Source organism: Triticum aestivum, chromosome 2D (genome assembly GCF_018294505.1).
Source record: "Triticum aestivum cultivar Chinese Spring chromosome 2D, IWGSC CS RefSeq v2.1, whole genome shotgun sequence".
Taxonomy (NCBI): domain Eukaryota; kingdom Viridiplantae; phylum Streptophyta; class Magnoliopsida; order Poales; family Poaceae; genus Triticum; species Triticum aestivum.
In genome coordinates, this window is record NC_057799.1 from 29,914,666 (window position 1) to 29,928,243 (window position 13,578).

A 13,578-nucleotide genomic window follows, 5' to 3' on the forward strand; every position below is an offset into this window, starting at 1 on the left:
GAGCTTACCTAGCTAATTATGCCATTTTTGACCTAACTAAGCATATTATGAGATATAACTTAGAGCTTACTTCATTTTGGAAAAGAAGAAGAAAACTAGAAGAAGAAGAAGAAGATTTTCTTCTTCTTCTTTTCTTCCGATTCCTTCTTTTCTTCCTCTCCCTTGATTTTCTTCATCTTATTATGTCATTTGTGGACTAAATAGGCTAAATTATGTCATAAATGGACTAAATAGGCTAAATAAGAAGAAAAATGCCATTTTGACCTAACTAAGCATATTATGACATTTTTGATATAACTTAGAGCTAACTTCATTTTGGAGAAGAAGAAGAAGAAGAAGAAGAAGAAGAAGAGTCCTCTTCCTTGATTTTCTTCATCTTATTATGTCATTTGTGGACTAAATAGACTAAATTATGTCATAAATGGACTAAACACGCTAAATAAGAAGAAAAATACCGTTATCACGGAGGTTGGAGCTCCCTTGATGGTGTGGCACACCTTCCATTTGGTCGCGCTTATCCTTGGCCCTTTGGTGTTCGACTTTCCATTGGGGAGAGCACCACGCATCCACGCCTCCCAACAGTCCATCTTATCCACACACCATCTCGGGGGCACCTAAGTGAGTCAAGAGAAATTTCAGCGCTACGCCTACAAATCAAATCAAGAAAACTAAGTTCAAGGCCTTAAGAATAGGTAATTACCTGCATGTACTTCTCCTTACTCAGAAACTTGCCGCGACACTTCTTCTTGCCCCTCCTAATACCCTTCGAGGCGTAGTAGTCTCGACCGGCCTGCACCCGAGCCTCGTGCCTTAAGTTCTGAAGTAGGCGCTTGCACTCGCTTTCGACAACCATACACGCGGCCTCCTGCTCTCCCTCTGAAACCCTGAAGAAGGTCTGCAATCAAACAAGACAACAATGATTAGTACAATCACTAGGTAGTGTTGATTTTTAATTCCGTAAAGGAGAAATTACCCAAAACCGACGGAACACAATGTCGGCCACCGTCTCGCACAAGACACCATCGACCCTCTCCTCCGGCGGGGTCGGGGCAACCGAGTACAGCTCCCAGGTCAGTGCTAGCTGTGGAACCTGACCCTCACCGGGCAACGTGACCCACCCAGGGAAGTGCTGCCGGCAAAGCACACCAAGGACCTGGTTGGGCCTACGGGCACCACGGGGGCGTACCCAGCCCCTGCAGTATGACAAGGCCAACGCATTAGATATTAATTTGAAGGAACATGAAGGCAAAAGGTTAAAAAACAGTAAATGCACTTACTTCAACCCTTTGGGCGCAATCAACAACCTCTGGTCGGGGGTCGTCGGCACGTCGGGAGCTTTGTACAACCACGCTTGTAGACCTTCTTGCCCTTCTCAACCAGCTCGCCGTCGCTGTAGCTATCATCTGAAAAGGTGTCCTCGCTACCATCCTCCGGGCCACTAGCCTCCGGAGTCTCGTGGGACGAAGACCCCGTGACTGGAGTCTTCTGGGACAAAGACTCTGGGACCGGACTCACGTGGGGCGAAGGATCGGCGACCTGAGTCTGGTGGGGGGAAGGATCAGCGACCGGAGGCTCATGGACCGGAGTCCAAGACGGGTCCACGTGAGACGGAGCACTCCTGTGGTCGGGTGAATCAGCTGAGGGTGGCGGCGAGGAAGGCATAACAACCTTCCTACCTCTCCCGCTGCCACGTCCACCTCTAGCAGGCTTCTTCGTCTTCCCCCGACCTCTCCCAACCGAAGAAGAAGCGCCCGCCGCAGTTGTCTGCATACTGTCTAGCAGCGCTCTCCGGAGGGGCTGGGCTGGAATAATGGAACCACCCCTCCCAGTAGCGCTTGCAGGAGGATCGGGCCGCTCTGGACCCTTGCCCACCATCCTGTCAACACCTGCAATGACAAAAAGTAAACGAAATTAGTACAACATAAATTTTTTGGATACCTGACATGAACATAATAATATGTTTTATTGTGAAGGCCATAATTGATTCACAATAGGCCAAAAGGTTGGGTGTAAAAAAGCCTTGATCCACCAGTGAAAAAGACAAATTCCCGTCGATTAGGTAAGAAGCGGGTCAAATTTGAACTGCAGCTGCCTCATAGTTTAGTCTTTATTTTTTCCAAAAAGCATTTATAGGTACATAAGTATCTATTTAATCAGAGAAACGTCAAAAGTGTTCCAAGATTCAACCACTAGCTAGGAATGGTCAAGCCCGTCGTTTTGACCGCATTTTGAAACGGGCATAAAAAACTCAAAAAAATTCAAAAAATGGAAAACCTTTGCATTGTGTCATTATATGTGACCAAGTTTCCAGAAAAAATAATAAACTTGTAATACGGCAATTATTTTAAAAAAGTGTTCTAAAAAATGAGCTATCATGCGTGAAGATTCAGGGTTTTCAAGCCAAATGATCAATCTTATGGCCACATTCATGGCATAGTTTGTTAAAATGATCTCATATTGTGCACAAGGGCGCATCTTGGAATTCCAAACAATGTTGCCTAAGGGAGTTTTCATTTTCTTTGCACGGAAAATTCATTTTCCATTTTCCGAGTGCCCGAAATGAGTTCTTTTTGTGAAGGACCTACCATATATTTGTTGCAAAATTGGACCAAATCAATTTTCTAAAATCCTAGGCCATACTTGATTCACAATTGACCAAATGGTTGGGTGTCAAAAGCCTTGATCCACCTCTGGTGAAAAAGACAAATTCCCGCTGATTTAGTAGGAAGCGGGTCAAATTTGAACTGCAGCTGCCTCATAGTTTGCTCTTTATTTTTTTCCAAAAATCATTTCTAGGTACATAAGTATCTATTTAATAAGAGAAAAATCAAAAGTGTTCCAAGATTCAACCACTAGCTAGGAACGATCAAGCCCGCCATTTTGACCGCATTTTGAAACGGGCATAAAAAATTCAAAAAAAATCAAAAAATTGGAAAACATTCGCATTGTGTCATTATATGTGAACAAGTTTCCATGAAAAATAATAAATTTGTAATAAGACAGTTATTTTTAAAAAGTGTTCTCGGAAATGAGCTATCATGCGTGAAGATTCAGGCTTTCCAAGCCAAATGATCAATCTTATGGCCACATTCATGGCATAGTTTGTTCAAATGATCTCATATTGTGCACAAGGGTGCATCTTGGAATTCCAAACAATGTTGCCTAAGGGATTTTTCATTTTCTTTGCACGGAAAATTCATTTTCCATTTTCCGAGTGTCCGAATTGAGTTCTTTTTGTGAAGGACCTACCATATATTTGTTGCAAAATTGGACCAAATCAATTTTCTAAAATACTAGGCCATATTTGATTCACAATTGACCAAATGGTTGGGAGTCAAAAAGCCTTGATCCACCTCTGGTGAAAAAGACAAATTCCAATCGATTCAGTAGGAAGCGGGTCAAATTTGAACTGCAGCTGCCTCATAGTTTAGTCTTTATTTTTTCCAAAAAGCATTTATAGGTACATAAGTATATATTTAATCAGAGAAACGTCAAAAGTGTTCCAAGATTCAACCACTAGCTAGGAATGATCAAGCCCGCCGTTTTGACCGCATTTTGAAACGGGCATAAAAAATTCAAAAAAAACCAAAAAATGGAAAACCTTCGCATTGTGTCATTATATGTGACCAAGTTTCCAGGAAAAATAATAAACTTGTAATACGGCAATTATTTTAAAAAAGTGTTCTCAGAAATGAGCTATCATGCGTGAAGATTCAGGGTTTTCAAGCCAAATGATCAATCTTATGGCCACATTCATGGCATAGTTTGTTAAAATGATCTCATATTGTGCACAAGGGTGCATCTTGGAATTCCAAAGAATGTTGCCTAAGGGAGTTTTCATTTTCTTTGCACGGAAAATTCATTTTCCATTTTCCGAGTGCCCGAATTGAGTTCTTTTGTGAAGGACCTACCATATATTTGTTGCAAAATTGGACCAAATCAATTTTCTAAAATCCTAGGCCATATTTGATTCACAATTGACCAAATGGTTGGGTGTCAAAAGCCTTGATCCACCTCTGGTGAAAAAGACAAATTCCCGCCGATTTAGTAGGAAGCGGGTCAAATTTGAACTGCAGCTGCCTCATAGTTTGCTCTTTATTTTTTCCAAAAATCATTTCTAGGTACATAAATATCTATTTAATAAGAGAAAAATCAAAAGTGTTCCAAGATTCAACCACTAGCTAGGAACGGTCAAGCCCGCCATTTTGACCGCATTTTGAAACGGGCATAAAAAATTCAAAAAATTGGAAAACATTCGCATTGTCTCATTATATGTGACCAAGTTTCCATGAAAAATAATAAATTTGTAATACGACAGTTATTTTTAAAAAGTGTTCTCGGAAATGAGCTATCATGCGTGAAGATTCAGGCTTTCCAAGCCAAATGATCAATCTTATGGCCACATTCATGGCATAGTTTGTTCAAATGATCTCATATTGTGCACAAGGGTGCATCTTGGAATACCAAACAATGTTGTCGAAGGGATTTTTCATTTTCTTTGCACGGAAAATTCATTTTCCATTTTCCGAGTGCCCGAATTGAGTTCTTTTTGTGAAGGACCTACCATATATTTGTTGGAAAATTGGACCAAATCAATTTTCTAAAATACTAGGCCATATTTGATTCACAATTGACCAAATGGTTGGGAGTCAAAAAGCCTTGATCCACCTCTGCTGAAAAAGACAAATTGCCACCGATTCAGTAGGAAGCGGGTCAAATTTGAACTGCAGCTGCCTCATAGTTTGCTCTTTATTTTTTTCCAAAATTCATTTCTAGATACATAAGTATCTATTTAATCAGAGAAAAATCAAAAGTGTTCCAAGTTTAACCACTAGCTAGGAACGGTCAAGCCCGCCGTTTTGACAGCATTTTGAAACGGGCATAAAAAATTAAGAAAAAAAATTGGAAAACCTTCGCATTGTGTGATTATATGTGACCAAGTTTCCAGAAAAAATAATAAACTTTTATACGGCAATTATTTTTAAAAAGTGTTCTAAAAAATGAGCTATCATGCGTGAAGATTCAGGGTTTTCAAGCCAAATGATCAATCTTATGGCCACATTCATGGCATAGTTTGTTAAAATGATCTCATATTGTGCACAAGGGTGCATCTTGGAATTCCAAACAATGTTGCCTAAGGGAGTTTTCATTTTCTTTGCACGGAAAATTCATTTTCCATTTTCCGAGTGCCCGAATTGAGTTCTTTTTGTGAAGGACCTACCATATATTTGTTGCAAAATTGGACCAAATCAATTTTATAAAATCCTAGGCCATATTTGATTCACAATTGACCAAATGGTTGGGTGTCAAAAGCCTTGATCCACCTCTGGTGAAAAAGACAAATTCCCGCCGATTTAGTAGGAAGCGGGTCAAATTTGAACTGCAGCTGCCTCATAGTTTGCTCTTTATTTTTTCCAAAATTCATTTCTAGATACATAAGTATATATTTAATTAGAGAAAAATCAAAAGTGTTCCAAGATTCAACCACTAGCTAGGAACGGTCAAGCCCGCCGTTTTGACCGCATTTTGAAACGGGCATAAAAAATTCAAAAAAATAAAAAATTTGGAAAACCTTCGCATTGTGTCATTATATGTGACCAAGTTTCCAAGAAAAATAATAAACTTGTAATATGACAATTATTTTTAAAAAGTGTTCTCAGAAATGAGCTATCATGCGTGAAGATTCAGGGTTTTCAAGCCAAATTATCAATCTTATGGCCACATTCATGGCATAGTTTGTTCAAATGATCTCATATTGTGCACAAGGGTGCATCTTGGAATTACAAACAATGTTGCCTAAGGAAGTTTTCATTCTCTTTGGACGGAAAATTCATTTTCCATTTTCCGAGTGCCCGAATTGAGTTCTTTTTGTGAAGGACCTACCATATATTTGTTGCAATATTGGACCAAATCATTTTATAAAATACTAGGCCATATTTAATGCACAATTGACAAAATGGTTGGGTGCCAAAGCCTTGATCCACCTCTGGTGAAAAAGACAAATTCCCGCCAATTCAATAGGAAGCGGGTCAAATTTGAACTGCAGCTGCCTTATTGTTTGCTCTTTATTTTTTCCAAAAATCATTTATAGTTACATAAGTATCTATTTAATTAGAAATACATGGTTTGGTGGTGATACATTGAGGTTTGGACGGTAGCCGAGGGCCCCAACTCTAAAGCGCGTAAAGTCGCATGCCCGCCGCGTGGTCACCGCGTGACTGTGGCGTTAACATGCGTTCTGGGTGGCCTAGGCATGTCTAGTGGGTTGGGCACTCCCCAGGTAGGTGCTAGGAATAAAATTACACCAGAAGTTTCTCACGAGGAGACCGAACTACGCTCAAATATGAATTAGCAGCCAAGTGTTTGATTAGCGGTACGAGAAATGCACATGGCCAATTGGCGTGTGTTTTGGCTGAGGATGATCAACTACTAAGAAGACTGTCTTCACAAATTTTCAGCTCAAAAGGAGGAGCCTAGGTGGTACTTGCTTTGCAAAGTACCACACTGGACAAAAATATGAATGTTGAAGCTAGGCTCAAAATAATGAATGGGTTGAGCTGAAATTTGGTGGAGGATGGTTATTTGGGCATAGGAAAGCATTGTAGAAAAAATCGATACTATTTGGACATGCCAAAGTGGTACTTCCTTCACAATGCTCTTCTTTGGACAGAAACTTGGGAAAATTAGCGAGAGAAATTGGATAAATGAAATGAGCTCAAATTTGGTGTAGGTAAGTTACATAGGCATGGTCATGCCCTGGTAAATTTCCAGATCATTTGGGTAAGCCTAGCTAGTACTTAATTACTTCACAAAGCTTCTCTCGAGATATAAACTTTGGAAATTTCCTGAGAATGATTTATCAGGAAAATGGAGCTGAATATTATCATGTGGCAATGATTTGGGTATGGAAGAGTTCCCAAAAAGTTTGAGGGTAATAGGAGGGGTCTAGATAACACTTGCTTTGCAACGTGCCAATCTGGCCATAAAATATAAATTGAACCTGGGCTCACATAGATGATTTGACTGAGCTGCAATTTGGAGGAGGGTGATAATTTGGGCATATGAAGGAACTTTACAAATTTCATGTCATTTGGATATATAAAAATGGTACTTCCTTCACAATGCTTCTAGGTGGACAAAAACTTTGGAAATTTGCCAAGGAAGATTTACTGGGCAAATGGAGCTGAATTTTGTCATGGGGCAATGATTTGGATAGGAAAGAGTGCCCAAAAATTTTGAGGGCAATCAAGAATATATAAATAGCACTTCCTTCACAAAGTGCTGTTCTGAATAGAATAGTAAAATGAATATTGTTGAATTATTTTTGAACTAGGCAAGGAAAGATTTTTACATATTTGACGAAGATATGACCCAAAGAATTTATGAGATTTTTTGGGAATTTTGGGAATGACAGAAATATAGGTTGCTTCACAACCTAGGGCAAAAATTGACACATGGACATGACACATAGGCAAAACTGATGAGGTGGCGCCTAGTCATAGCAATCCACCACAATTTACAAGGTTATGACCATCTATATTGGTCGTGATCAGCTAGAAATAAGGCAACAAACCAGTGTTGTCTGCTTTATGACCATTTCGTGTAAGGAAATTACGACCTTTCTGACCAAAATGGTCGATATAGCCCGAACAGCTTTTGACCAATTGATCTCAAATAGTCGTAGATCTATGACCAATTCTTTCAGGGTCACTGACAGAAGGTCACTAGTTGACATATTTCTTGTAGTGAAAACATGTTTTCCTTTTCTTCTTCTTCATATTTCCTCATTTTCTCTGTGTTTATTGCCTACAGCCCTTTTTTGGGAACTTTAGAAACATGTCCTGAACTTTGAAAATCTTGTATGAGCGTTCATGAACAACATCATGTTTCTTGATTCTTCATAAACATTTTTAAATGTTCCTCCTCACGTTGCCTATTCTTTTTGGTTTTTCCAGTATTTTTTCTTCAACTAATCAACTTTTTTTAACCCCCACAATTTGTTTTCTGAAATAAATAGTCCTTTTGAACACATTTCCATTGTTCATATTTCCTAGGTTTATCTATTTAGAAAAAACTACTAACACGTCGTCCATCAGAACACTTTGAGACAGGTTAGTGGCTAAATTATCCGGTTTGAACGTTGAGTGTCCTTCAGTATTTGACATTCATGGTTCCAAAAGAAGAATCAAATCAAGAACACTTGTTTAAAAATATGTACTCCCTCCATAAACTAATATAAGAGCGTTTAGATCACTGAAGTAGTGATCTAAACGCTCTTATATTAGTTTACGGAGGGAGTAACTGGTAGCATTTCAGAAAATCACACCTTCGTAGTTTTGTGAAACAAAGTTTTAACAAAGCTTCAGCTTTCGCTCCCAAATTCTAAAAAAATAACTTCAATCTGAGATAAAAAGAGAAATATTTACCCCGCTTATTTTGGCGGGCACATAGCATAATGGTTCATATTTACCAGATACATACAAAAAAATGTTGGAATTATTCTACAAGTGATACAACTACTGTAATAGTGTATATATGACTAGTTGCCGTAATCACAACAAGGTCTCGACAAATGCCTCTTTGATGGCAACAATTCTGGCACAGACATCATGCATACCTGGTCTATCTTGCGGCGAATCCATGGTACACATCAGGCCAATACTGACCAAAGGTATAATGTAGTTTTGCATACGCAGAGAAGCAGCCGCCTCGTCCTCCTCGGATGGCATATGAGGATCTAGAATCTCAGCGATCCTCTCGGGGAAGGCTCGATCGACGTACTTGTGGAGGCTGAGGGCGTTGCTGCATTGTGCATCCGTAGGTCGCATCGCCGTGAGCATCTCCAGTAGCAGCACCCCGAAGCCGTACACGTCGCCGCCTGTCGAGACTTTGCATCCCATCCCGTATTCTGTAAAACAGGAGCAATGCGCATAAGTACTTGTGAAACTAACAAAACAAAGACAGTTCAGAAACAAACTCAACAGTCGTCTCAAAGAAAGGAAAAAGTGCAACTTACCAGGAGCGATATATCCGATTGTTCCTCCTACACCAATCAAGCCTTCTGGTCTGCCGATACTTGAACAGAGAAACTTGGCGGACCCAAAGTCGCCAATGCGTGAGGTCATGTCGTAGTCCAGCAGAACATTGCTCGGCTTCAGATCACAGTGAATCAAAGGAGGTGTCAGTTGGTCGTGCATATAGTCCAGAGCGGAAGCCACATCAGCAGCAATACTTATCCGCTGGCCCAAGCTCAGCAGCCTCCTTGAGCTGCCAACCCTTGGGTGTATCCACATGTCCAGGCTACCATTTGCCATGAACTCGTATACTATAGCCTTGAACTCATCGCCCTCAAAATCAACCGTTGAGCACAGGGTAATAGCTTGAACCAGATTACGGTGGCGGGTGTGTTTTAGTACTTCACACTCGCTGAAAAAGCTATTCCTCGAACCTTGCTCGCTAAGATGGAAGACCTTGATGGCCACTAGATCCGTTTCGAACTCAAACCGACCAATGTAGACTGATGCTGTGTGACTGGAGCTGATCCTGTTGACCGGGGAGAACCAATTGGTGGCTTTAAGGATGTCCCCATATGACACCCTCTTCATTGTCTCCTTGAAACTTTCAGATGGTTGAGCTTTAGTCCCCTTCATAACAGTGACAACAACACATAATAATGAGAACAAAGCAATAGTAACTGCTGGAGCTATTATCAGCAGCAGGCGTGTGTTGATCTTCCTTTTTGTTGATGAGGTGGTGGGAGAGGTGGTTGGGCAAATGGGAAGTCCAAATATGGCAGCAGCAGTTTCACATAACCCTTTGTTACCTTGCAGGGATACCTTAGTTGAATTTCTGAATATACCACCAGTCGGGATTGGCCCTTCAAATTTGTTGTTTGATATATCAATGTAACTTATGCTGCTGAAGCCCTCAAAAAACTGCGGAACTTCACCAGTTAAATTGTTGTCAGACAGATCTATTTGGTCTAAGCCCCTTAGTGCAGCGAGAGACTGAGGAATAATCCCACTAAGCATGTTGCTTTCAATCTGAAGGGATGTCAGACGAATACACATGCCAAGTTCAGAAGGAAGGCTACCCGACAATTTGTTGTTGGAAACATTAAGAAGGCCAAGATTGATCAGGTTACCAACTTCCCTTGGTACCGGCCCATCCAGGTTGTTGTTTGACAAGTCCAAACCCAATGAAAGGGAAGAAATATTTAGGAGTTCTCTTGGTATGGATCCATCAAGGTTGTTGAAGTTCAGCATATCTAGACTTTTGCATTGTCCTATAGTTGCTGGTATGTTTCCAGACAAACTGTTGTCATCAAGATAAAACTGGCCGAGTTGAGGAAGATAACCAACCGTTGATGGAATCTGACCTGATAATCTATTCCTCGATAGTTCCAGGATAAACAAATTGCTCAAGTTCCCAACACTCGGGGGAATTTGTCCTGAGAGCATGTTCTGGCCCATGTCAAGCAGAGCGAGACTTACAAGCTTGCCTATCTCAGCTGGTATGTTTCCAGAAATTTGGTTTCTACCAAAGCTTAACCGCTGAAGCTTTGTTGAAAGTTTGCCCACTGCTTTTGGCAAACTTCCATTCAGGATATTTCCATCTACTGATAATATTAACAACTGAGTGCAATTGGTCAGAGAGGTAAGGAATGCCCAGTTATCAGCTTCGAGTTTATTATCTCCTAGAAGCAGTACACTCAAGTTTGCCAAGGATCCTAAAGATGGCACCACGCCCGTCAGCAAGTTGCTTGAAAGATCAAGCACTTGGAGCTTTGACATGTTGGTCAGAGAATCTGGGATTGGTCCACGAAATCCGTTGCCTCCCATTACCAATGTTTGAAGATTTGGAAGTGAGTGGCCTATTTTAGAAGGTATCTGTCCGATAAAATAGTTGCTGTCTAACCTAAAGAGTGCGAGTGATGACATATTGTACAGTGTGGCTGGGACATACCCCGAGAATCTATTGTAACTTAGATCTAGCATTGTTAGGTTTGGAATTTGACCCAAAGTTTCCGGAATTGATTCTGCTAAGTTGTTTTGTGCTAGCAGGAGGGAACGCAATGATGAAACATTGCCCAAAGATGCTGGTATAGTACCAGAAAGTAAATTCCCTGTAAGATTAAGAAATTGCAGAGCATCCATCTTTTGGAAATGTGGGATAGGCCCGGAGAGAGCATTCGACCGGAGGTCAACAGCAACAAGTTTGGATGAGTTGAACAGATTAGCTGGGATCAACCCAGATAAGTCATTACGTGAGAGGATTATCTCACTGAGTGATGAACTATTTGCTAAGGAAACAGGGATAGCTCCGCTAAGAGAATTGTTTGCAAGGTTGACATATCTAAGAGATGCAGCTGTACCTAATGACAGAGGGATGGTACCTGAAAGCCTGTTGCCAGCAAGCATCAGGGTTTGGAGGCTCCGAAGCTCACCTATCTCTTCAGGTACGCTTCCAGATAACTTATTGTTCCCAAGGTTCAACTGAACTAGAGAATCAAGGGCTGCCATGCAACTGGATAGTGTTCCTGTGAGCAGCGTAGACCTGAGTTGGAGGGACACGGCGCGGATTGGGAGGGTGGTGCTGCAGGTGACCCCTCGCCAGCCACAGAAGTTGTCACTGCGCCATGATCGAAGAACACCGGCAGGGTCCTTGGAGATGCCAGATTTGAAGCAAAGAAGAGCTTGCCGGTCATCTTCGGTTTTGTTGGTAGCCTGTGCTGATGAGAATATGATTGTGTTGGAGGATTGAAATATGAGGATGGTGCAAAGAAGGAAGAGTGCATGGTGGGACAGAGGAATCAGAGATTGGGTGCCAAAAACTTGAGGAGCCATGTCTCTCTTCTTGTCCTAATGGAATGTGCTTATTAAATATTTGCGTGTGTGTGTGTGCTTAGATATATATATATGTGGAAGTAAGGAAGGGGAGCAGAAACTTGTACTTGACTTTGACTTCAGTGCCGTCTTGGTTAGCTTGCTTCTAGATCACGCCCCCGGATGATTGAAAAATAGCCTGGGCACAAAAGGAACATGTGAGAGGTTTATGCGGGTAAAGAAAACGTTTGCATATACCAGTCTATCAAAGTGCAAATACAATTCCTTGCTTGTGTTATACAACCTACAGCTTCTTTACCCCAAAATCCACCCAATGATGGAAATATTAACAGAGCTAAGTAGTAGAAAAGGGGACAAGTTGGCTACTCACTTGCCATCATTTATTTGCCACCATCAAGTAACAATAATAAATATTTGTCGACGGTGTATTTCACAGTTTCTTGAAACCAATTTTCTGGATTCCAGTACGGTTCAGGAAGTGCCCTATTATTGTGCAACGTAGTTGATCCTCCAAAGTGCCAAGCCAGTCATCAAGGACAAGAAGCAGGGCAAGCCAAAGATTTCTGCGCCCATCTTTGTCGTAATGGCAGGAAGCTTAATTCTTGATACACATCATTTTGCAGTCAAGGTCCAGCTATCCCCATCATCGAACATCTTCCACACGAACCATCTGGTAAATCTGAAAGAGATGGCTGCCAAAAAGGAACTGTTCCCAGCATTCCTCGCCACATGATAATACAGTACCTGATTGAATTGTAGGCGTTAGGTACACCGTATACGGCGGGCAGGCATTGCCAGCATCACCTCTCCCCCTTCTTCTTCTTCATCTCAAAATCCACCTTTTCTCCTTCACCTGCCATGGAAGCCACCGCGGCTGCCTCTCTCGAACTTGACCTTTAACGAATTTTTCAGTCGGGAAATTCAGTCACGCCCTAGCAGTAGCAGGTCAAGCACAAATCACATTATCACGTAGTCAACTCTGACGAATTCGAGCACAAAGTCGTGTGGACAGACAAATACAGACGTATAGAGTACCTGGGGTAGGGGAACATGTCGAGGATGTAGCCTTTGGGCTTAGGTGTGCGATGCCTGCCCGCGCCGGGGCTCGAGACGCCGCCCCTCACACCGCATCTGCCATGGTGCCTTAGCCTTTCCCCCCGGCAGGAGGCACGCGGGTCGGCGGGCGATGGCGGGTGGCGCTCGCGTCGTTAAGATCCATCGGTTCGGGGCGGGGGGGATGGGAGGCTGGGAGCTCTCCTCTGCGCGGCGGCTTCTACCCTACGTTTTTATCTTAAGTGAAAAACTAAAAACGTCATGGTAATAATTCTAGGAACCTTTTAATGATAATCTTGGGATTCGATTGACCCTACGTTTTCAATCATGTAATACATCTAATATTTTGTTTGTAACAAGTTCCTATCAAATTTCTAGAAAATTACGTAAATAAATCTGAGAGATTTTTCAACATTTTTTTTATCTTTAGTGAAAAATTGAGAGCATCGTGGTAATAGTTCTTTAAAAAAATTCATAATAATCTCAGGATTTTTTTACAGAATCTTAGGAATTATTCTCTTATAAAATGGCTGAAAAATTAACAATCAAAATTAATGTATCATGTCACATACACACAAACGAAATTGCTATATTTACAATTTACACTCTACTTTGTTGACATATTTGCTATGCTCTGTTAGACACACTACCTCAAATTAAATGAGTATGAACAGCTTTC

General features: G+C 41.3%; 1 protein-coding gene across 1 annotated transcript; it reads right to left on the reverse strand.

The window, feature by feature from the left end:
* Positions 1–8,402: 8,402 nt before the first annotated feature.
* On the reverse strand, positions 8,403–13,080 carry LOC123051275 (probable LRR receptor-like serine/threonine-protein kinase At3g47570). Its single transcript, XM_044474112.1, has 4 exons — positions 12,882–13,080; positions 12,217–12,778; positions 9,017–12,024; positions 8,403–8,908 (listed from the first exon to the last, which is right to left on the reverse strand). Exons 3-4 carry the CDS (start codon positions 11,844–11,846, stop codon positions 8,553–8,555), a joined length of 3,186 nt encoding a protein of 1,061 aa, XP_044330047.1. The 5' UTR covers positions 11,847–12,024; positions 12,217–12,778; positions 12,882–13,080; the 3' UTR covers positions 8,403–8,552.
* Positions 13,081–13,578: the final 498 nt, after the last annotated feature.

Coding starts and splice junctions, on each gene's coding strand:
- LOC123051275 (XM_044474112.1), bottom strand. CDS start 11,846: ATGGCTCCTCAAGTTTTTGGCACCCAATCTCTGATTCCTCTGTCCCAC. Junction 8,909..9,016: donor AATCGGATATATCGCTCCTG/GTAAGTTGCACT, acceptor CCTGTTTTACAG/AATACGGGATGGGATGCAAA.